The sequence below is a fragment of the Colletes latitarsis genome, chromosome 9 (genome assembly GCF_051014445.1).
Source record: "Colletes latitarsis isolate SP2378_abdomen chromosome 9, iyColLati1, whole genome shotgun sequence".
NCBI lineage: Eukaryota > Metazoa > Arthropoda > Insecta > Hymenoptera > Colletidae > Colletes > Colletes latitarsis.
The window spans coordinates 30,193,866-30,216,514 of NC_135142.1; the positions used below are offsets into that span (position 1 = coordinate 30,193,866).

Consider the following 22,649-nt stretch of genomic DNA (forward strand, 5'->3'; position numbering starts at 1 on the left):
CCTTCTCATCAGCTTGCTCGCTCGCGCAGCCAATTATTTTTTAATCCCGCCGCTCCTGTACGACGTCCGGTGTGATTAAAACATCCTCCATCCCCGCCCGCTGGGCATCTGTTAATTACCTATCGATCCCCATGACATCATTACCTAAGTGCTACACAAACGAAAAGTATTTCTGGGCCGGTAGCAGCTTCCTTTCCACCGTTAACCGGACTAATCAATTTTCCATTCGCCGTTGCTCCACTGACGGATGACTTACGATCGGCCCGGGGATTTTAATAAATCAACATCTGTCGCGACGCCTTAAGCCCGCCATCAGTCTTCCCGCGGGACAGAGGACGCCGCCGGGAAGACGTCGGATAGGCGTAGAGTCTCGTTGTCCGTTCGCGTCGCGACGATCGATCGGGTGGACAATGTACCGGCCTCTTGGCTTATCGCGTCGGTTCAGGCCGTTTCTTTCGCCTGTTTCGAGAGATCTTCGAGACTACCGGGGATAAACGATCCACGTAGTTCTTTTCAAGTCGAAATCGGGACCATCGCCTCTGTCGAAGATCGTTGATCGTCAATTTTCCTCGAGCACCACTCAAATTCTGAACATTCGCCATTCATGGAGGCTCTTTGCAAATGTAAAGGGTAAGACAGTCAATGAGAAAACGTCTCCAGGCCTGTGAGCAAACGCGGTGTGTTAAATAACTCGAAAACAAGGTTTACCTAAATAATATCTGTTTGATTCCCTCAGGAACGCGTGACCGCAAGTTGGAAAGGGACTTCCGCCATCTGGAGCCCAGGGCGATAGATACGAGAGGGCGGGGATAATGGCTACACATGATACGCTTCCTTTCATCGACGAGGCCGATAGCCAGCGAAGAATGAATCCGGGTTATCCGAGTGGCCCGGGCAATTTCTTCTCCACACGCCGTGGCGGCAAAAAGTTCCTCCCGCGAAATGGATCGTAATAACGTTTCCCCTGGCCCCTCCAGCCGCGTCCGCGGCGTGAAATTTTATGAAGTTAGAGACTATCTCGCGTGCACTTTATTAATCGCGGCGAGAAAAACACCGGGAACCCATACGTAAAGCCCGTATCGGCGACTACACGGCCACCGTGAGGAGAACGAATGGCGGTGGAAGCCTGCTCCCGTCGTCCATTCTTTCGGACTGCTTTGGGTTAGGTCTTTTGTAACGATTCGAACCACCTGCAGGCCATATTTCCAACCCCCCTTGCACGACGATCCCCTAACCGGTGGGCTCGTTTGCGAGCGATTGGCCTCAAAGGCGCGAGAAGATTAGATTCTCGCGATAGGGAATGCTGCTTTCGCGTTCGGACTCTGTGTTTTTTAATTTTGAAAGGAGCATGTTGGGTGATAAAAGTGCTAAGAATCAACCTAAAGTTACATTTCCACTTGTACGTCACGATTTTGTAAAGATAGATACGCGTGTTAAGAAGCGAGAGAATGAAATAGAGAGTTTGTGCTCGGAATGCAAGCACGCGTTAATCTGGAGGGTCTAAAGCCACATTTCCACTTGCACGCGAGACTCTCTCAACGATGTTTAAACGCACACTTCTACTTTTATACAGGGTGTTCGGCCACCCCTGGAAAAACTTGAATGGGAGGCTTCGTTAAAAAGTGATTATCGTTTAAAGTTCCGTCAGTACTGAATTTTTTTCTGGAAAGTGGGTAGGATTTTGGGGGTATGTCTATTCACCAAAAATGATTGTAATTGACCCCTGCAGCTAAAAATAATTTTTTCAGAACGATTTGAAATTTTTTAATTTTGTCGAAAAATTTCACACCTTCTCGAATTTTTTCCTGGAAAGTGAGTAGGATTTCGGGGGTATGTCTATTCACCAAAAATGATTGTAATTACCCCCTGCGGTTAAAAATAATTTTTTCAGAACGATTTGAAATTTTTTTTTTTTGTCGAAAAATTTAGGCACCTACCCCCTGTCGATTTTTCTTAAAAATTTCTTTTTCATTATTAGTAATTTTGACGCCTTACAGAAAAGTTGTCTAACACTTTTTTGTAGGTACCCATGAGCTCTACTTCAGAAAAAAGTTTCATTGAAATATATTCACAATTGTAGGAATTATGCCAGTTTGAAAATTGGACCTTTTTTATGGGGTTTTTCTCATTTTGCGGGGTCAAGGACCAACTTTTCGAATATTTTTGTGATTTGTACATATTCTCCATCAAAATACGCGTAGTTTGCTTTTTTAAACATTAAAATCGTCCAATCCGTTCAGAAGTTATGACGTTTTAAAGATTCGCATGAAAATTCAGTGAAACATATCAACGGTATGGTCAGACATTATATTTTCGGTAAGGAATTTTTTTCTCGAAAGTGCGTAGGATTTCGGGGGTATGTCTAATGACAAAAAATTATTGTAATTGACCCCCGCAACTGAAAATAATTTTTTTAGAACGATTTGAAATTTTTTTTTTTCCGTCGAAAAATTTCACACCTCCAATTTTTTTCTCGAAACTGGTTAGGATTTCGAGGGTATGTCTATTCACCAAAAATGATCGTGATTAATTCCCGCAACCGGAAATAATTTTTCCGTGAAAGATGGGAATTTTTTAATAACCTTTTAACGAAGCCTCAATCAACACATTGGTATTCTTGATTTTCGTCTTATTTTGACCTCTAGAATCATAGTGTGAACAAGTGACCTCTAGAATCATAGTGTGAACAAGTGACTGTACGAAGTAGAGAGTTTGTCTGTGGTACAGCTGAGCTACCTACAGCCTCATTCCCACTTTTCACATGGAAATGAAGTAAATGTACACAAAAAAGTCTTGTAACTAACCAATGGAGAAGGATTTTAATATTTTTGGGTCACCCATAAAATTAATGTCAAAGATTCGTATAAGTGTTTGAACCGTGAGAGTCTGAGAAGTGGAAGCGTGGCTTTAGGGTGGATGGAGCGGCAAGTCGAAACGGAACCAATCGCGACGGACTCGACGCTTCTTCTCTCTTGTAGTAGTAGCCGGTTTCCGCGTAGATAATGGATAACTACGTTGCACCGAGTGTGTGGTACGTAGAGCGGCTTATCGCAAGCTCGCAGAGGGATGCCCAGGGGCGGCTTATCGACTCGCCTGGCTTGACAGGCTTCCGCGTCCTCCTCGAAGCGGCCCGGAGAGGATCGTAGATGATGAGACCCGATCGAAAGTCCTCAGAGACTTTCGGCGGTTCTCGGAGGAACCCCTCTCGCACACTGGGTGGCGTTTCTTCGTTAAACCCAGCGAAACTTCCCCCGACCAACTATTTACAACCCTTTGCTTCCTCAGTTAAACTTTCATGAATCACCGGACACTTTGTTCTTCTTGGAAAATACAAATCGAGGTACAGACGCTATTTTTCAAAGCAATCTCATCACCTTCCTTCGTTCATTCGTTTTAACTCTCAACCGAATTATTTTACTTAATGTTGATTTCGCCAAATTTAACGATTAAACTAAATTTCTCGTGGAAAATATTACAGGAAGGTTGGAACGAAATTATCGAGAGAACTCTATTCGTAGAAGAAGTTGATACACTCGTAAACCGATAGGAGTTATATTTACTTTATAATGCAATGCATAAATTTCAATAAAGAAACGTACAATGTTAATTCGTTTTCATTCCCAGTGGATTGCACGGCATCGTTAACGAAAGACTCTTCGTTGACAGTTAAAGTCTATGAACACACCGTCGATATTTTAAATATTCTTCCCTCGAACGGGAATTAACTCTTTTAATTTAGATCGGTATCGCAGCGTCCATTTATCGAGGAAAATCGCGCGGGAAGTTCATCAATTACCCTTTCGCGCGGAGAACGTCAGAAGCTTATCAGAAAATGAAGCTCCGCGCAAAAAGAGAGGGATCCTCGAAGGCGAGGTGAAATTAATAACGTCGAGGCTGTTACGAGGCACGCGTATTCCACGGAGATTCCGCGACTCGCGTAAGACGATCGAGGACGACAACTGTTCGCCTAAACCGTACCGACTTTCCTCCACGGATCGCTGGCTTCCAGCGCCCTTTATTCCCTTCGAGCCCCGTCGTGCTCGCGTTTCTGGTTGGCCTTTTCGGGATTTCGGACACTGCTTCCATCCGGCAGCTGCTTAAGTCAGGAGCGACTTCATTGCTTGCGAGATTTGCGGAGCGCCGACGCTTTGCTCGCGGATTACGCAAATTCGACAGTCTCGTCTCTGGATTTCCAGGCGAACGTCCACCGTGTGTCAGCAGAAGAAACGCCGAATTTCTTTTCGGCTGGATGTTACAATTGAATGGAATAATACGAAAGACTAATAGCGGGGCCATTCGAACCCGGGGATTAGGATCTTAACTTCTCTCCAAAACAAAATTCCGGTTACTTAATTTCGACGAAGTGAATTCTGGAGAGAATCAGCTGGTCGAAGGTTGCGAACGTTGCTCGAAGCTTGTCTTTAAACCGCGTTCAAAGGACTCCGAAGATTTCGTTTGTTCGAGGGTTTGGAAAATATTGGGAAGAGTAATCTTTGATTTTTTAAGTTAATCCGATGTTCGAAGAAACCTCAAAAGAGTGCTCGAATTAGGTTCCTCGACCGCCTGATCGTTTGTTTACCCCGTCGAGGATCGACTTTGTGCACGTTCGCGCGTGAAAAAAGTAGCGCGGCGGCAAAGTGGATTATTGGGACGGCGTACTTACAGATTGTAGTGCATATCCGCCATGTTCGGTCGATAACGAAGCGCCTGGACGTACGCCTCCTCCGCCTCCGCGACCCGTCCCTGGGCGCTTAGGATGCCGCCCAAATTACCATAAGCTGCAACAATCACAACGGAGACACTTGTTAAAAAACGACCATGCGAACGCGGTAAACAGCGGGCTGGCAAAGGGAGGGGAAAATGGAAAGCGTGGCGCCATTACGAAATACCTGTCGATTCGATCCTTTTTCGCGGCAGTGATTTCTAAACTTTCAAGCAAGAGTTGTCAAACATTTTACTCCGATAAAACACAGATGTTCAATGAAACATCTGTTATTGTTAATAGTTTCCTTATTTTGTCATTACGATTCAAGTGACACGACTTATACAGGGTGTTAGACCACCCCTGGAAAAAATTTTAATGGGAGATTCTAGAGGCCAAAATAAGACGAAAATCAAGAATACCAATTTGTTGATCAAGGCTTCATTAAATAGTTATTAATGTTTAAAGTTCCGACTGTACTGAATTTTTTTCTCGAAAGTGGGTAGGATTTCGAGGGTATGTCTGTTGACCAAAAATGCTTGCAATTGACCCCTGCAACTAACAATAATTTTTCTAAGACGATTCGAAAGTCTTTTTTTTTCACCCAAAACTTTCAACACCTTCTCGAATTTTTTTCTCGAAAGTGGGTAAGAATTCGATGGTATGTCTATTGACCAAAAATTATTATAATTGACCCCCGCAACCGAAAATAATTTTTCCAGGACGATTTGAAATGTTTGAATTTAATTGTTAATAACTTTTTATCGAAGCCTCCATCAACAAATTGGTATTCTTGATTTCTATTAAAATTTTTCCCAGAGATGGCCGAACACCCTGTATAGTCGATTAGATTACTGTTTTTTTAATTGCTCTGAAAGTTAAAGACAAAATTGTTATGAAATTTCATTTATAAAAATTCCCCCACCTGGTAACAATTAAAATTTTGTTCAAAACCGTATTTTATGTAGATCTTCTGAATACTCGGATCTCCTTCTGTATTAAATAAGTAAATGTCGGTTTACAATTTTTATTCGTTGTATTTGCAAATATATTCCTCCAACAAATACCACTGAAATAGTTTCTATTCTTTTTAAACTTAACAAACGTAGAGTCAATCGAGTCGCCAAATAAAATGGAGAATCCGAGCAATATTCGAGGAGCCCCGGATATTTATCGAAACAGAACGACGAGAGTAGTTTATTGCTAAGAAAGAACTAGTTCGAAGGCACTCCGGAGGAAGTGGACGAACTTGAAAACGAAAAAGACGACCGCCCTCTCCGAGGTATGATTGAAAAAACGACGTTTCACATACACGCCGAGCTAATACAAGGGACAATATATATCTCCGCGATATATTTTTAAACGTAGCGCGCGCTGCTACTCGAAAGGCAATAAGACGCGCGCCAGGTACACGCGGATCTCTTTTCCTTTCTTCCAAAGTTCCCGTTCCTCTTTCCGCCCCCGCGATTTCACGTCCATTTCTTTTTCAGTTCTATGTATTTACGAGCAATAAAGCCGTACACAACGCGACCGCTCGCCGTTACACTCCGGATAGCGCAAATATCGCGCCGGAGCGCGCACGGGCAATCGCGAACCCGCTTCCGCTTTATCTTCGGCCAACAATATCGCCAGTAAAACATTTCCCGGGGCACCCTGGCCGCTCGTCCCGATAGCTACTCGAGCAAACAGTAATAAATGAATCCGCAGTCGTAAAATTGCTTCGCGATCACGGCTGGGACGATCCACCTACGCCACGAACTCCCTTCGGCCGGTTTAAGATCTATGGAACTTCGACCGTGTTGCCAGAGACGTTCGTTATTTCTCGAAACTTCCGATGTATCTTGATGGACCAACTAATCGACAATCACATCAATTTTCGTGTTAGGAGTAAATTTCAGGGGTAAATTCAAGATAGTTTGTATCGCTTTAAACATTACTCGCCATTTTTAGATTTTAGTAATCGAGATCTCTTCCTTTGGCTGGTTTAAGATCTCTGGAACTTCGATCGTGTTGCTAGAGACCCTCTAACTAATCGTCAATCACAGGAATTTTCGTGTTAGGAGTAAATTTGGCGATTCAAAATATTTTGTATCGATTTAAAAATTATTCGCCATTTTTAAATTTTAGTAATCGAGATCTCTTCCTTTGGCTGGTTTAAGATCTTTGGAACTTCGATCGTGTTGCTAGAGACCCTCTAACTAATCGCTAATCACAGGAATTTTCGTGTTAGGAGTAAATTTGGCGATTCAAAATATTTTGTATCGATTTAAAAATTATTTGCCATTTTTAGATTTTAGTAACCCAGATCTCTTCCTTTGGCTGGTTTAAGATCTCTGGAACTTCGATCGTGTTGCTAGAGACCCTCTAACTAATCACTAATCATAGGAATTTTCGTGTTAGGAGTAAATTTGGCGATTCAAAATATTTTGTGTCGATTTAAAAATTATTCGTCAGTTTTAGATTTTAGTAACCCAGATCTCTTCCTTTGGCTGGTTTAAGATCTTTGGAACTTCGATCGTGTTGCTAGAGACCCTCTAACTAATCGTCAATCACAGGAATTTTCGTGTTAGGAGTAAATTTGGCGATTCAAAATATTTTGTATCGATTTAAAAATTATTCGCCATTTTTAGATTTTAGTAACCGAGATGTCTCCCTTCGGCTGGTTTAAGATCTCTGGAACTTCGACCTTGTTGCGAGAGATCCTCCAACTAATCGCTAATCATAGGAATTTTCGTGTTAGGAGTAAATTTGGCGATTCAAAATATTTTGTATCGCTTTAAAAATTATTCGCCATTTTTAGATCTTAGTAACCCAGATCTCTTCCTTTGGCTGGTTTAAGATCTCTGGAACTTCGACCTTGTTGCTAGAGACCCTCTAACTAATCGCTAATCACAGGAATTTTCGTGTTAGGAGTAAATTTGGCGATTCAAAATATTTTGTATCGCTTTAAAAATTATTCGCCATTTTTAGATCTTAGTAACCCAGATCTCTTCCTTTGGCTGGTTTAAGATCTCTGGAACTTCGATCGTGTTGCTAGAGATCCTCTAACTAATCACTAATCATAGGAATTTTCGTGTTAGGAGTAAATTTGGCGATTCAAAATATTTTGTATCGCTTTAAACATTACTCGCCATTTTTAGATCTTAGTAACCCAGATCTCTTCCTTCGGCTGGTTTAAGATCTCTGGAACTTCGACTTTATTGCGAGAGATCCTCCAACTAATCACTAATCATAGGAATTTTCGTGTTAGGAGTAAATTTGGTGATTCAAAATATTTTGTATCGATTTAAAAATTATTCGCCATTTTTAGATTTTAGTAATCGAGATCTCTCCCTTCGGCTGGTTTAAGATCTATGGAACTTCGACAGTGTTACTAGAGACCCTCTAACTAATCGCTAATCACAGGAATTTTCGTGTTAGGAGTAAATTTGGCGATTCAAAATATTTTGTATCGATTTAAAAATTATTCGCCATTTTTAGATCTTAGTAACCCAGATCTCTTCCTTTGGCTGGTATAAGATCTTTGGAACTTCGACCTTGTTGCGAGAGATCCTCCAACTAATCACTAATCATAGGAATTTTCGTGTTAGGAGTAAATTTGGCGATTCAAAATATTTTGTGTCGATTTAAAAATTATTCGTCAGTTTTAGATTTTAGTAACTCAGATCTCTCCCTTCGACCAATCGCCAATCACAGGAATTTTCGTGTTGGGGTGAGTTTGGCGATTCAAAATATTTTGTATCGTTTTAAAAACCATCCGTTATTTTAATATTTTAGTAACTTGTAATAACGAGTTGACATTTGAAACGCTCGAACCGTGCCTCCCGTTTGGTCCACGGACGATTAACACGGGGATTATTTCAACCCCTTTGTGTTTTAACGTTTCGAGTATCTCGCGCTACTGTTTTTAATATCCGCGTGTCCCGTGTAATCCCTGACGGTAAATCTCGCCGGCGAAACGCGAATAAAAAAAAAGGAATAATTTTAATTAACGACCAATCCTTTTCCTTCGCGGCTCTTGAGAAATTTAGATGTCTCGAGAATTATGAATAGCGTAAAACGCTTATTCAAGATGTCAGGCTCCGGCCAGAATTTTTCAAGCTTCTCGAGGATTTTTAATTATACGACGCGATTCTGAACTCTTTTGCCTGTTCTTTTTTCTTCTTTTTTTTTTCGGTACGAAACTGAATTACTTGTAAATTCGCGAGCCCGGAGAATGGAACGCCTGTCGCCGCGCGACGCGTCTCGAATCATTCAGGCCCGTTTTTTATTTCGCGCGTTCCGCTTTATTATTGGGCCGTGAATTAAGGCGCGTATTTAGGGCGCGAGTCGCTCGATGAACTCGAGTGTTCGGTGTTAACGATACCCGGGGGTTCGCGAAAAGCTTCGAGGAGGCACGTCGAGGAAAGTCGAAACGACGAATCGGTGCCTTTTCCAGATTTACCGCGATCTCGCTTAATGGGGAGCCGTGTTTTCACCGTCCATTAATCATGTATTCAATTCAGCCCTATTCATCCCTTAATTCGTACAATTATAATAAAGATCAGCGAATTCAATGTGACTTTGAAATTATTCTACTTGCTCGATGCTCATTCTATACTCCATCGAAAACAATATATATTTTTCCCAATTAAATTCACGATACCTAAATTTCGATGGCAATATTTCTTCTATAAATCAGAAAGCCTTGGAACGATTTCTTTCTCATCGTGATCTATCGAGCCTCTGAAAGAACTACCATTGTCGATCGAAGTGAACCCTTTCATTTCCGCATATCCATTATTCTATTTTCTCGATGTTGATTCCATACATTGCACAATTTGAAGGATAAAGACTGCAAACTCAACGTAACTTTGAGATTATTCTATTTGCTCGATGTTGATTCCATACATTGTCATTTATAAACACCCTATCGGGTTGTACATATTTATTTTTGAAAAATATACATAGTAGTTTGAAAGATAAAGACCGTAATTGGTTTACAATGAAAAGTATCCCACATTAACACGACGTTTGACAAACCTTGTCTTTATAAAAAATACATGCTCTAATTCAGTTTCTCGCGCGCGACTGTCCGTAAATACGACGAATGATGGATCGCGCGTTGCAGGGGCAAAATGGTTAAACAGTCGGAAGGGGGGGTTGCAGAAAAACGCGAGAAGATTACGATCGTCGTCGTCGATCGCCTCGTTTCGCCGCCCCCGCCGGATAGTTTAAATTCATAAATAAAAGTCGCGGTCAACCCTCTCGCCACGAAAATTCGATCCCGCCCAGCGACAACTCGACGATAATCCCCGACGGCGGTGCCGGTATTTTAAATCAGCCGCGATAAATCGCCGTGGGGCGTATTTCATCGTCGCGCGATTCCATCGAAAACCGGCCGCGCCGGTACAGTTTCTCACACGAGAACTACCATAACTTCCGTGAAACGTAACCGAGACGGAGGAAGTTGTTATATTCTTCGTGCACACAAATACGCGTCGCGAGAGTTAATCCAATATCTGTTCCTCCGTCGCGCCGTTGGAAACTCTTTGTGTCGCGAATATCGTGCACGCGAATCGAAGCAGCTTCATTCGATTCCAAAACAACTTACAATCCCGCGTTCGAACGTGCTCGTAAGCCGAACGGGGCTTTGTCAGAAACGCTCTCGAAGAATTATCGGTAATAATTCAACGCGTTGCATCGATCATTTGTATATCGAGACTCTTCAAGGTCTGATTTTTCTACTTTAAGGGGGAAAACCACTGTGATTGAAAAAATCGAAACTTTTTTGAATAACCCTCTAAAATATTAAAGCAAAATTCTTGATTTAACAGTGTCGAAAGAAATATTGATCTTGTTATAGTTTCTTGAGATCTTTCCTTCAAAGTTCTATCATTTTATAATAAATAATTATTATCAAAAATCCGTACGTGCTATCGAAGCTACTGTCGTATAGTTTAAGAAAATTGCACGATTTCTTGGTTTAGAATTTACAGTGAAAAATCACGAAATTTTTGCAGGAAGTAGTCCAAGAGATGTACTTTCGAGAACATTCAAAGTTACTCCCAAAAAATTCTTGAGAATTGCTTTTATTTTCAGCCGTCACAGGGGTTTCCACCCTTAAGGCGGTTTTCTATCGAGATTTCTCTCTTCCCCGGTTCGACGACGCGTGCCTAATCATCCCCGGTCGCTAGCCAGAGGACGATCGGTCGAGGAATCGCAGCTAACCGTGGTGAATCGCGTTCGAATCAGCCTTGACGACTTACGTGCGGGACCCGAAGCCTCGTCGACGTCACGTTCCACGGAGGGTGACTTTGGGGCGAGTTCAGGAGGAAGAAAAAGCAAAGAGTGGTCGATGGGGAAGGGAATACCGCCACGCAGTTTGCCGAACCGAGATTCGGGACCGGGGGCTTTTGTTTGCCGGAATAGACTGGCCGAGGCTGGGCTATTTCCAGAGCTCTCTAACTTCCGCGAGTCAAAGGCCGAGTGTTTGCCTTTCTGTAAGACGATGGACCACCGCGCGGAATATTCCTGATTAAAAATTTCAATTCTCACTCGTAAACAATTTCCCAGGATTTCCCACCATCGCGTCTTGGCCCTAACAAAATACTAAATTAATCTTAATAAAATTTATTTGAATAAGAAGCTTGCAAAGTTTAGAAATAAGGTATCAATTTTTCAACAGCCCAACAGCAATTTAATTTCGAATATTTTTCAGATCCAAATGAGAGAACTTTGCGCGTCCCCAGGGGGGTGGGATATCTGTCGTATCTCTCGAACGTTCGAACAATAAAAAATAAAATAAAAAAAATATTTTATATCCGTACGCGGCTGGGAACGGCAGCAACGCGGTAATACGCAATTCCTGTTGGCGCAATTAAAACGCGCCGCGACGCAGCCAAGCGGGTGGTTTGATGGTGCCGTCGCTTGGAACACGGGCCAGAAGGGTTGTACGGATGTAACCGGGCGTTTGCCTCGCGTGACCATCCCTCTCTCTCTCTCTCTCGTAGACCGCCCCCGCGGGCCGCTCTTTTCGCGCGAAGATTAAAAGGGAAACAATGCCGGGGGGGTAGGCGACAAAGCGAGGCGCATCGCGGCAACAACGAAGGGCTGAACGACCGGTTACAAGGTATATTACGCCGCGGAATGAAGTTACCCCGTGACTCTACGGAAATAAGCAACCGCGATAATGGTTTTTGTGGAAGCCACCACGACGAAGATCCGACGGGTGCATCGGACGTTCCCGGGGGTAATTAGGACGCTCGGGGAACCGTATGAAACGGCGGGGGTAGCCTCAGATCGGGCAGATAGCGCGTAAAAACGGACAGAGACGGATAAGGGAGGCGATAAAGCTTCGAGCGGGGGAGGAAAGTCACCGGGACATTCGTATTTCCATCGTTGATACGTCGAATGGGAATAACGGGAAACAGAGAAGTTTTCCGGGTGCTTTGGGATCAAACACCCCCACCGGGAGCATTTAGCCGAAATTACGGAAACGTGCACGGCATATTTCACGGAGAGCTTCGAAATAGAAACAGAAATGTTGAGAGGAAAGTATAATTTAAAACGAAGCGTCTCCCTGAATCCTAGATGAAAATCGAATCTATCTTGATAATGTGCAGGTACCATTTGCTTGCTTTTTCGCGTAACGAACAGTTACGAGTGTGCACAAGGCAAAGTTGACCGGAAGAGAAGAAACTGAATTGGTAAAAACTGGGGGGCAGAAGAAATAGACAGAAAGGGGCGAGAGGGAAAATATGCAGGAGCGGAAAGCGGGGTGAGCGGTAAGTAAACATTCCGTCGACCGTGCACAGGGTTAGGTTGCTAAATAAAAAGAGACGAAGGGAACGAATGCACAGTTTTGTCGACGATATTGTTAACCTTCCAGCGCACGACGTCGTCCAAACCGAGTTCTGTAATTTTTGTCAATTTCCACGAGCCATGCTATTACTGGGTTTCGTTTATCTTGCTGCAGCCTTTCTTTCTATTTGTCTCGTTTCTACTTTGCCCACTCTGTATCCTACGGCGATTCCGTATTCCTCTCGCGAAAGATATTAATGTTTCAGAAAATTGATTGATAATTTCTCGAGTTACAAAATGATTTAGAATGTTTCAAACATGGAAAACATTATTATTGGGTTTCGTTTATCTTGCTACAGACTTTCTTTCTATTTGTCGACTCTGTATCCTACGACGATTCTGAATTCCTCTCGTGAAAACTATTAATGTTTCAGAAAATTGATCGATAATTTCTCAAGTTACAAAATGATTTGGAATGTTTCAAACATGGAAAACAAATTTATTTTGTCGCAACGATGGTTAAATATAACTGGCGAGAGTTAAATAAATGAATATCCGGAATACTAGAACTAGTATTGACCGCTAATCTATATAACCGTACCAGTATGCTTACGGCGGAAGTGGCTTAGTCCACAGAGAGCGTACTGGTACGCTTATGGTCGTCTAGGGGTTAAGGACAAGCGGCTGGGTTTAAGCTACGGCCAATGGGAACATACCATTTTGGCAACTCTATTACTTGCATACGGTCGGGAAATATCGACTAACTTTCTTTGGGGGGATAAATAACTACTGTTCGCGATACTGCTTTTCCCGCCTGAACTATCAAGTTTTTAAAAACATTAATGGCAATTGATGCATCGTAAATCTGGACTCGCTATGGACATCACTTACGTGTCGCACGGTAATTTCGATAAAATTTATGCAGATTATAGTCCTTAAAAATATATTTAGCCTCTATTTTTGTTATCAACGATCGTCCTTATCTGGAGGGTGAAATCAGCCCTGCGAAGTTCGGAGTGAAAAATACGTTTCGCTCGGTATCTCGGGAATTATGCAGCCCAGAAATCTCTTGGAAACGAAAATAATATTTTTGTAAATGAAATCTAGCACGTAACTAAATTCTCAATACCTCAAATTTCGATGGCAATGAATCAGGAAGCCTCCAAATGATTTCTCTGAAAGAGCAACCTTATATTTTTCTACCTTGTTCCCGCTACTTTCCATTGGCAATTAAAATATATTAACCGGTAAATAACCTGGTTCGCGTGCCCCGTTGCGACGAGCAGACGCGTCAAAGTTACGGAAACGAGAGGCGAGACCGGATCGAAGGGAACAATTGGAACGCTCGCAATTCTGTCGAAGCGGAGGTTGACCTCCTTACCGTACGGCGCAATTGGAGGACAGATAACGATCAAAATTATAACGTGGGGACACGGGAAAAGGCGAACGACGCAAAGGGTGTAACGACTGCGAAGGTAGCGAGCGTATGGACGTGTTTAACGGAGATAGATAAAAAGTGGGACGAAGACGGATAAGGGGGACGATAAAATGGTCGAGCACAGGGGAGGACGCGGGGGTGAAAGAAGGGCGCAATACCACCCGCGTCCTCCTATCGCATGTCGCGTATCCACCTTTTCCCGGCAATTTTATATACACGGTAGGCGGATCGCCCGGCTAGCTGGAAGTTCGAGATGAGAGGCTGGATAGCGAGGGCCAGGCCGCTGGCAGAACGAGCTGTCGTATAACGAGAGAAAACTGCTGGCGATATCCGACTACCCCCGCGGATTTTACTTCTAACATCGCGGCCGTATCTGGTCTCGATCAACGGGGGTCGCGCCGTTTGTCATTAGCACGCGATGCTTCGTTATCCGTTATCTTTTTAATTTCTCCCGCGAGCCTATCGATGTGTACTAACTCTCCGAGAGAAGTTTCTTCCGCGGTTTCGAAACGTCAGCGGGGGCACGATAGCCGTAATTCAATCACCAATTTATTTTCTCGATCGCGCAATGGAAGAGACTCCAGTCTGTGGGTCGACTCTGACCCGTATTCTGTCTCTGTCATCGAACGATCGATGGAAAAAGAGGGTTACAATTGTGAAAAGATAAGCAGCAGATGTTAAGAATCGTCGACCGAATGACGACGAGTCACGCTAACGAGGAAAAACTTGGAATACTTCTTATTTATGAAGAGCGTACGCGTAATGCTGTAATGGCAGAGCATCCAGCTACCCTCGACTTTTCTATATGGGGCAATTTAAAAGACAGAGTACGCTAGGATGCACCGACAACGACGAACCGTGGATGCACGCTGAGCATTGAATAAGAATACCGACATGATCGAACGGCGTATGGATTCGCTCATTCGTCGTCCACGCAAATGCAGAGAAACAGACGACCGTTGCTGTACGCGATGCACGAGCGTGCTCTACATGTAACGTCGGAGTTATGGCGTGTTATTTAGCTCGTACAAATTTTTATTGTGCTCTTCGAACGAGAGCGAAAGAATATATCGATCCGTCAACTAGAAACGAATGTTGGATGATTCATTCAGGGCACTACCGTCACCATCTACTGGATTGGATCAGATCGAGATCATATATTAACTGTATCTTCTCCTTTGCATCTTCAAAGTTCAATATTTACGTTTGTTAATGTAGGAAATAAATATATTTAGTAGTGGAACCAAGTTTTCCTTCGATGAAGATAACAGGGGCTGCAACGATCGCTAATAAACGAAATGTTGCAAAATTAAATTTGCCTCAATATTTTCATGAACCTTTCAAACACTACCAACTGACTCAAACAATAAAATCTTGACACAAGTTATATGGTACCACTCAGGCTACTGTACCAACACAGGATAAAATCAGAGAGAAAACATATTGAATATCCTATTTTCCTACCATATTTAGATATAAAATTCCCCTTCCCCCAGGTACTCGCAGACAAAATTAAAAGATCGAAACTCACCCTTGGGCGGGTTGACGTTGAGGGCGGACCTGTAGAGGCTCTCCTCGTCGAACCAGTCCTTGTTCCTGAGTAGCGTCTTGGCGGACATGAGGCAGACGAGGACGGCGGTGGCCAGCAACACCGACCTGCCTCGCCTCCTGGATCCGCTTCTCCTGGCCACCCGGTAGCATCCCGATATGGCTGCCCCGACGATCAGACAGGCGCCTACGCTGGGCAAGTAGAGGATCCTCTCGGCTATGACGAAGCCAACGTAGAAGAAGAGGTTGCTGGCGGGCAGGAAAGGAAGCACGAGGAAGCCGAGGGACGTCACGACGCCCGTGGCGGCGGCTTGCCTGCTCGCGAACCCGTTGCTCGAGGTCATCGAGAACACCAGGCCTGTCCTCTTGGCGCAATGACAGTCGCCAAAGGGGCCGTTGTTGTTGTTCGCGGCTCGACAGCCGTCCGTGTGACAACCGCCCGCGCGTCTTCCGGCGCAGACCGGGCACCTGGACGCGTATCGAGGGTGGTACGTTTGCACCAGGCCCAAGGACGACTCCTTGGAGGATCGTCGAAGCGTCCTGACCGCCCACACCGAGGCACCGATCAACGCCGCGTACAGGCAAGCCGACTCGAGGTTCCTGGAGTCGAGGATGCTCGTTATTCGCGGTACGGCGTCCATCGACCAGTCGAAGCTCAACGTGCTGGGGCAGAGCAGCATCCTGACGCTGGCCGCGGGCAGGTAGAGGAACGTCAGGCTTCGCGTCAGACGCGAGGGGTGTCTGGCGGTCGGGTTGTCCGCGCTGGCGAACTCTGGCCTCGTTCCGGCGATCTTCAGCCTGCCCAGAACCAGCAGGGCCAGACTCCCGGAGAGGATGCCGAGGCTACGGGCCCGGGTCAACCCGCAATTCACCTGGAAACAGAGGAAAATAATGGTTAGAGAGGATAGTTGAACCTGGGAAGTCTGAGGGAAACTTCTGATAAAAAGAAAGAAAGGAATGCGGGTCTGATTGGTGCCTAGATCCCCATTCTAGTGCGTCGTAAGTGAAGATGTACTGTCCATTAACAGAGTTCTGACAATAAACGAATTAGAAAAGCAGATATATCCACGCTGTGAGTACAGTTGTTGGAGCCATCCGGAGGCCATGCATTTCGATATTTTATTACTCGTGCATCAGAGACTGACTCCCTCAATTTTATAGAATGCATCGAAGCATCCTATTACCTCGCGTACAGCGGTGCATTTGTTCGAGTAACATCGGTACCTTAGCTTTTAGTGTCTTCATTTGGCAGTTCGAATGCGTTTGGAAAGGAGTGGAGTACGTGGCGTCGTAAACACCCGAACCTATTATGGTCTCGCGATAAAAAGGAATTGTCATTCGACGAGAACGAAGCACTTGTAAAAATAAAAATTGACAAGGTTATTACAAGAAATATGTGTCGCGAAGACCACCATATCTCAAATTTTAATTTCATCCCTCTGAACTACAATGTTTAAAAGTGTTTCGAAGAAAAGAAAAAGAAGCGTGGGTAAATAAAGTTTCCGGGATGCTTCTGTTCAATTCTGACAACGGAGTATATTTTTATACAAGGGTGGAAATAATATCCTCGCGGATGTTGCTCGTGCGCGGCGAAATATTCGTACGCTTCTAATGAAAGGAGAGATACGAGATCTCCGAGACGAGGACATTAATTGAAGCTCCGTCCGGCCGCGACATTGGCGTCGTTTCGCTCTTAATTAAGTGGAATCTTAATAATAATTACATATGCTTGAATCGAGAACGGACCGTCGGGGTCGCTCGTTTCGAGGGTAATTTAAACGAAACATCTCGCGTCCGAGAGTACTTGCCCCAAACTAATTTTACTCAGCAACGCAAACACCGCTGGCCCAAAGGAGCCCGCGTCGTTTCGAAAAGATTCATTTACAGAAGATAGCCTCTGGACGGTTTTTAGGCAACCGTCGAGGCGCGCGTCTTTATTCTCTCGAAAATGTAATTCGAAGCAGCGTGGGCCGGGAAAAAGGACCGTCGAAAGAATATCGGTGTCGGTTCGACGAGCGTTGTTGTTTTGGCTATTCGACGCGACGAGAGTTTTCCCGCGAGCGAAACAGGATTGGAGAGCGACGGGGAGGGTGGATACGAATATACGACGGCCTCGTTTTGGACGCTCGCAATGATCGTCGGGACGCGTTCGACGGGAGGCAGACGAATCGGGATAAAAGTATACCAAACGATGCCTGGAAAAACGAGTCGAACTCGTCAACGTAACAAAAAAAAAAAATGCTCGCTAAAACCGGGCGATTTTTTATACGCGAAACGAACGCGACGCCCCGGCGTGCCTATTATTTTCGGTGTTGATGAAAATTCTTTTATCGCGTACGCCGCGACCCAGAATGTTCTTCGCGGAGTGTTTGTCTTTTGCCTTTGTACGTATCCGGGGCAACCTACGTTCCTTTGTGCACGGTGCCAGTCCTTTTTGCATATCATTTACCATGCATTCGGGCGATATTAACAGACTGCAACATCGCGCTGTTCCCGCGGCGCTTTCGAGCTGATGCTGCATCGGTGATCCGTCGCGCCGAGGACCAAAATATCGCTGCCCTTTCCGTTTTCAAGCGCGAATTTTTCAGGAATAAAACAATGCAGACTTTAAACTTTCGCCGGCCAACTTCTCCCGGCAAAATGGTAAAACGAGAAGTGATATTTCACAATTTTTTTTACTGCACAAGGATTTCAACATGGCTCTGAACACAAAAAAATGATAATAAACGTAGATTAAATAATTATTATTACGAAGGATGTTAGTTCACACGACGCGTAGTACTATCATGAACAAAAAGGGCAAAACGTAATGAAAAGAAAAATATTTACATCTTGAAATGTTAAAGAATATACGTGGAAAATGGTGAAAAGTTTCATCGAACTCTTATGCTGTGAAAAAATTGTCGAATATCACTTGTCGTTTTACCATTTTACACGGGTCTCTCCCCTTAATTTGAAAAGTTTCTAGGAATCGAGTGAAACGGGGAAAAATGGCAGCAGAAACGCACAGGGAATATAATTACAGTTGGTTATCGGCGTGTCGCGAGGAAAGCGCTCGCGGGCACGTTTAATCGACGCGACGCACTCGAAAGTCCCGGGCAAACGAGAAGCAACGTCGAAAGCTTTTAAAGCGAGCCGACGGCGACATTTTAGTGTTAAATTGCGAACCAGCGGAAGAAGTCGCGGCGATAATTGCGCGCCACGGAATTCTGCGGGCTTTGTTGGCCGCGATGGCTATAACATCGCGATAGATTCGTTTTATTATAAACGTTTTAATCGCCCGCGAGATTGAACGAAACTTTCCAACCACAAGGGGGTCGCTGAACCTCTGGAACACTTTCTTGTCCGATCGATTGTTAATTACTTGGAAAGCAAACCGCCGAAGTTCAGTTTATTCAAAATGTCGTTACTGTACGAACGTGGGAAAATTAGATGACGCCGGAAAAATTAATAATATCCTGGCGTGCAAACGTCGAGCAAGTTGTCACCGGCTGGAACTCGTTCCCAGCGAAATGATTGATTTCGTTCCAGGTCGGTGTAATTTCTTTTTGATCGTGCTTCGTCTTGCTTCCGAAAAGCGAGTTCCGATCGTAACTGGCACAGTTTAACTCTTAACTACTCGCACGACTTTGCAGCAGTCGCATTCAGTAGCGGGCAGAAGTTTAAAGCGACTGACTCTGTGATGGATCGTCGCACAATATAATAGTCTGTGTTTCTAAGCGAACAATATAAATTCTCCCAAATATTCTGGATAAATATTCTTAATACCTGCTCTTGGAAAATTGCCCTCTTTGCGAATCGTCTTCTACATAAACCTTCGATATAAATTTTGCACGAGCATGCAACGGGGTTGAAAAAAATTTCTCGCCCAGGAGGGCAAAAGAACCGAAAGATTCCGTAGTGACGTTTCCGCTTTCCGTTGGAGCGTCGCGGCGCTCTTGGCCGATCTCGCCCGGCAAGAAGCTCGCGAAGGAAACCGTTTTCCTCGATTCTCTGGAACACGGGCAAAGGTACAATAATAAGAGGAGAAAATATAGGGGGAGCTGAGAAAAAGGAAAAAGGGTGAGGGGTGGACGACTGGCGAGGACAGGAACGAAGGAGCCAGGAAGATCGAGTTCCCGCGCTACACTCAGAGGGGTGTCGGGAAACGCGAACGACCCTTGGCACCCCTCCAACCCTCCTAGGGTGGCTGGGTTGGCTGGCTGGTCCGCGACATGCATCACGCCAAGCGTCTGATGCATCCAGCGCATCCGGATGCAATGTGCTCGAAAGGCGAACGCCTGAAGGTTCAGCCAAAGGGTCTAGGTGTGTCTGGAGGTGGTTCGAAGGTGGTTAAAGCCGACTCGAGCTAGTTGAACGCGGCTGGAGATGGCTCACCGTGCATCAGCCTGCTGTCTCCGGCAGGATCGCTGGCTGGCTTCAGTTTGCACATGGTGCAGCGCAGTTGCGTTATCGGTTACACGCCTATCTACCGTCTCTGCATCCCCTCTACACGGTGCCCCGGAATACGCAACCCTTCCACGCCTTACCAGAAACGACACTTCAACCCCCTAATATTTTTCTTTTCCTTCGATTCGAATATAGAAATCTCACTGAAGGGTAAACTCGGCGAACAAAAATTCTCATGCTCGATTTCTGAATTAACCCCTTCTCACATCTCTTGCGGCATATTGATAGGAACTAAATTGTGGATTTAAAGGGACCTATCCTATTAAAGGTTCCTATCTAAATAGGAACTAAAGTGATATTCATATTCTCGTTAAAGTACAGGAAGAAACGTTCATCGAGTTTTATGTTTATTTTCTCGATTGTACCAATCGATAACCGACGCAGTTAGGTGTTTCCGGCCATCCTGTGCAGATAGGAGCGCACGTGCGGCACGCATTATCGCGCCAAGACACATTACACGGCAGCAATGAATTCGCCCTGCACACTGCTTGCTTATAATTACCCGAGATCCTTGGGTACGTTTATGGATAATCGTATCTCGTCACCTAATTGCGCCCCGTTATCAATTCGTTGCCGCTGGAATAATCTCCCGCTCGACCTCGCCCGTTCGCCTACTTTCGCTCGTCAGGGGTAATTTGATCGCGTCGTTCTACTAGACCAGTCCATTTTCAGTTGTTAATATTCGTAATGGCAGTCGGAAGCGCGGACCGTTGCAATCCGCCGTAATGCAACTCTCCAAACGTTAATTTACGTTAATGTGTCCGGGGCACGTGAGAAGCGGCCTGGTTCGACGAACTTCCTGACGAACAGCGCAAGTGTGGAGGTTCGAGCCACGTTCGACGTTGGGAAAATATCTTTCGACATTTGGACACCCCTTTAAAGAAAATAGAAGACGACAGTACCGATAGTTCAAGATATTTTAAACGAGTTATTCGCTCTAAATGTCAACTAACTCTGGAAGCGTCCACTTTATTATTGCAAATCAATCGAAGAATCTAAATAAAGCTACATAAAGCGTCCTACATTAACGCCAGATTCCCAGAACCTGTCAATTTGATATTTCATGTTGAAACTCACGGAAATATAAATATTGATTTTTAGCGATTCGCGTTGAACCGTACCGATACAATGACGCGAATATACATATTAATTTCAAAAAACTGCGCTCCCACTTGATTTCAAGCGCGGGACAAAGAGGGTTGTTTTTGCCCCTGTCGTCGGGAACGCGCTGGAAACGCGAAATTTCACCGTCGCCCGGGAAAATTCACGGTCCCTAAAATTTGATAGGCCGCGAACCGATCCATAAATTCTGCGGAGCAGTTAAAGCGAACATTCGACGTAGTCGTAAGGTGAGCGGAATTGAGTTGTAAAATGTAAATTCCGAGCGACCGTCGACTGGAGATGCGGTCCGTAAATCCGGAAGTGCGTTCCGCGGTCCAAGGGCTCTGCGGAGATACAGGATCGCGCATAGCACGTTGTTCGATCTGCTTTCGCGCGTTTCCGCAAATGTAATGCGTCCCTTCCACGACTTACAGACCGTTCTTCCATCGAATATTGCACCTAATTCGTTTTTTTGAGGTTTGCTCGCGCACGGTGCGATAATTTTATAATTTAAAACCGCTATTGTTTCCTCGGTCAAGATGTTACCATTCCAGCGCAAACGTTTTCGACGCACCCTTTGTTTTTATACGAAACCGTGGAGTGTGCTCGCGGTGCCAGTGGAATTTTCGAAAAACGTAAGGGCCATTTCTATTCGTACAGTCGGTCGCGTTGCGAGCCCTCGACCGGATGGACGGTGCAGCGTTAACGCTCGGGAACGTTTTCAAAACAGTTGAATTGCACGCGAAGTCTAGAGACACGGTGGATCCGAACGACGATAAATCAGGAGACGCGGCGGGCAATGTGAAAACTTGCTTATCCTTTACCGACCATTCTTCTTTCTTTCCCCTCGACTTTCTCACTTTCATTGCCCTTCCCCACGACTCTCGCCTGGGTTTCTTCCCGAGTGCCTCGTCCCATAATTCTTGCAATTTTCGACATCCAATCCCTGTCCTGACCACTCCCAATATTTTCCTACAACCCCCGTCGAACTTTGTCGCTTTACGACTTGGAAACACAGGGATCTATCGACTTGACCCAGAATAAAAGTACCCCAGTAAACGCAACAGAATTATTTAGTGCATCCCTACCTATCAGGGAACGATACTTGTTTATAATATTCAACCCTCGTAACTGCCACGGCGCGTTTACGACGTACACACATCGATCATTAAATCAGTTAATATCAACTTGGTTTGTCTTGAGTCTAACAAGAAAATTCTCCCTTGATGAAAAACAGAAATAATGTTCGCTGCGTCTAAGTGCGAGCACGATGCAGTCGAGACGTTCGCTAAACCGCGATAAAAAGCGGTTTCTGCAACAGACTGTTCCGAGAGAAACGCGTGATGCTGTACGAGGCCAAGAGAGTTAAAGCAGACTATCCCACAAATTTCCCAATGCAGGCGTATCTTGCTTTAAGGCGCTTTGCTTTCGTGCACTTTGCCGATGCGCCGCTTTTCAATTATATTCGTATTTATTATTTACGACGCTTGAGTTGCTCTTGCGAGGGGCTCCTCGGACGATAAAGCTATCGCGTGCAGTCTTCCAATCGTTGTTAATCCTACTAAAACTTTCATTCGACATTATATCTGACGATTAGGTCTTTCTCTCTGCGTTCGGTCTATGTAAGCA

General features: G+C 44.6%; 1 protein-coding gene across 3 annotated transcripts in view; it reads right to left on the reverse strand.

Moving 5' to 3' along the window:
• Positions 1-22,649, reverse strand: part of Tmtc2 (Transmembrane O-mannosyltransferase targeting cadherins 2) — a 282,755-nt gene that overhangs the window by 125,222 nt on the left and 134,884 nt on the right. For all 3 annotated transcript variants that reach the window (XR_013080284.1, XM_076772936.1, XM_076772935.1), the window contains exons 4-5: positions 15,454-16,342; positions 4,664-4,778 (exon numbers count right to left, since the gene is read on the reverse strand). Coding sequence is in view for 2 of the 3 variants with exons in the window: in XM_076772936.1 (XP_076629051.1) it covers positions 4,664-4,778; positions 15,454-16,342 (1,004 nt within the window). In the remaining variant the exon portion in view is untranslated. The remainder of the gene's footprint in view (positions 1-4,663; positions 4,779-15,453; positions 16,343-22,649) is intronic.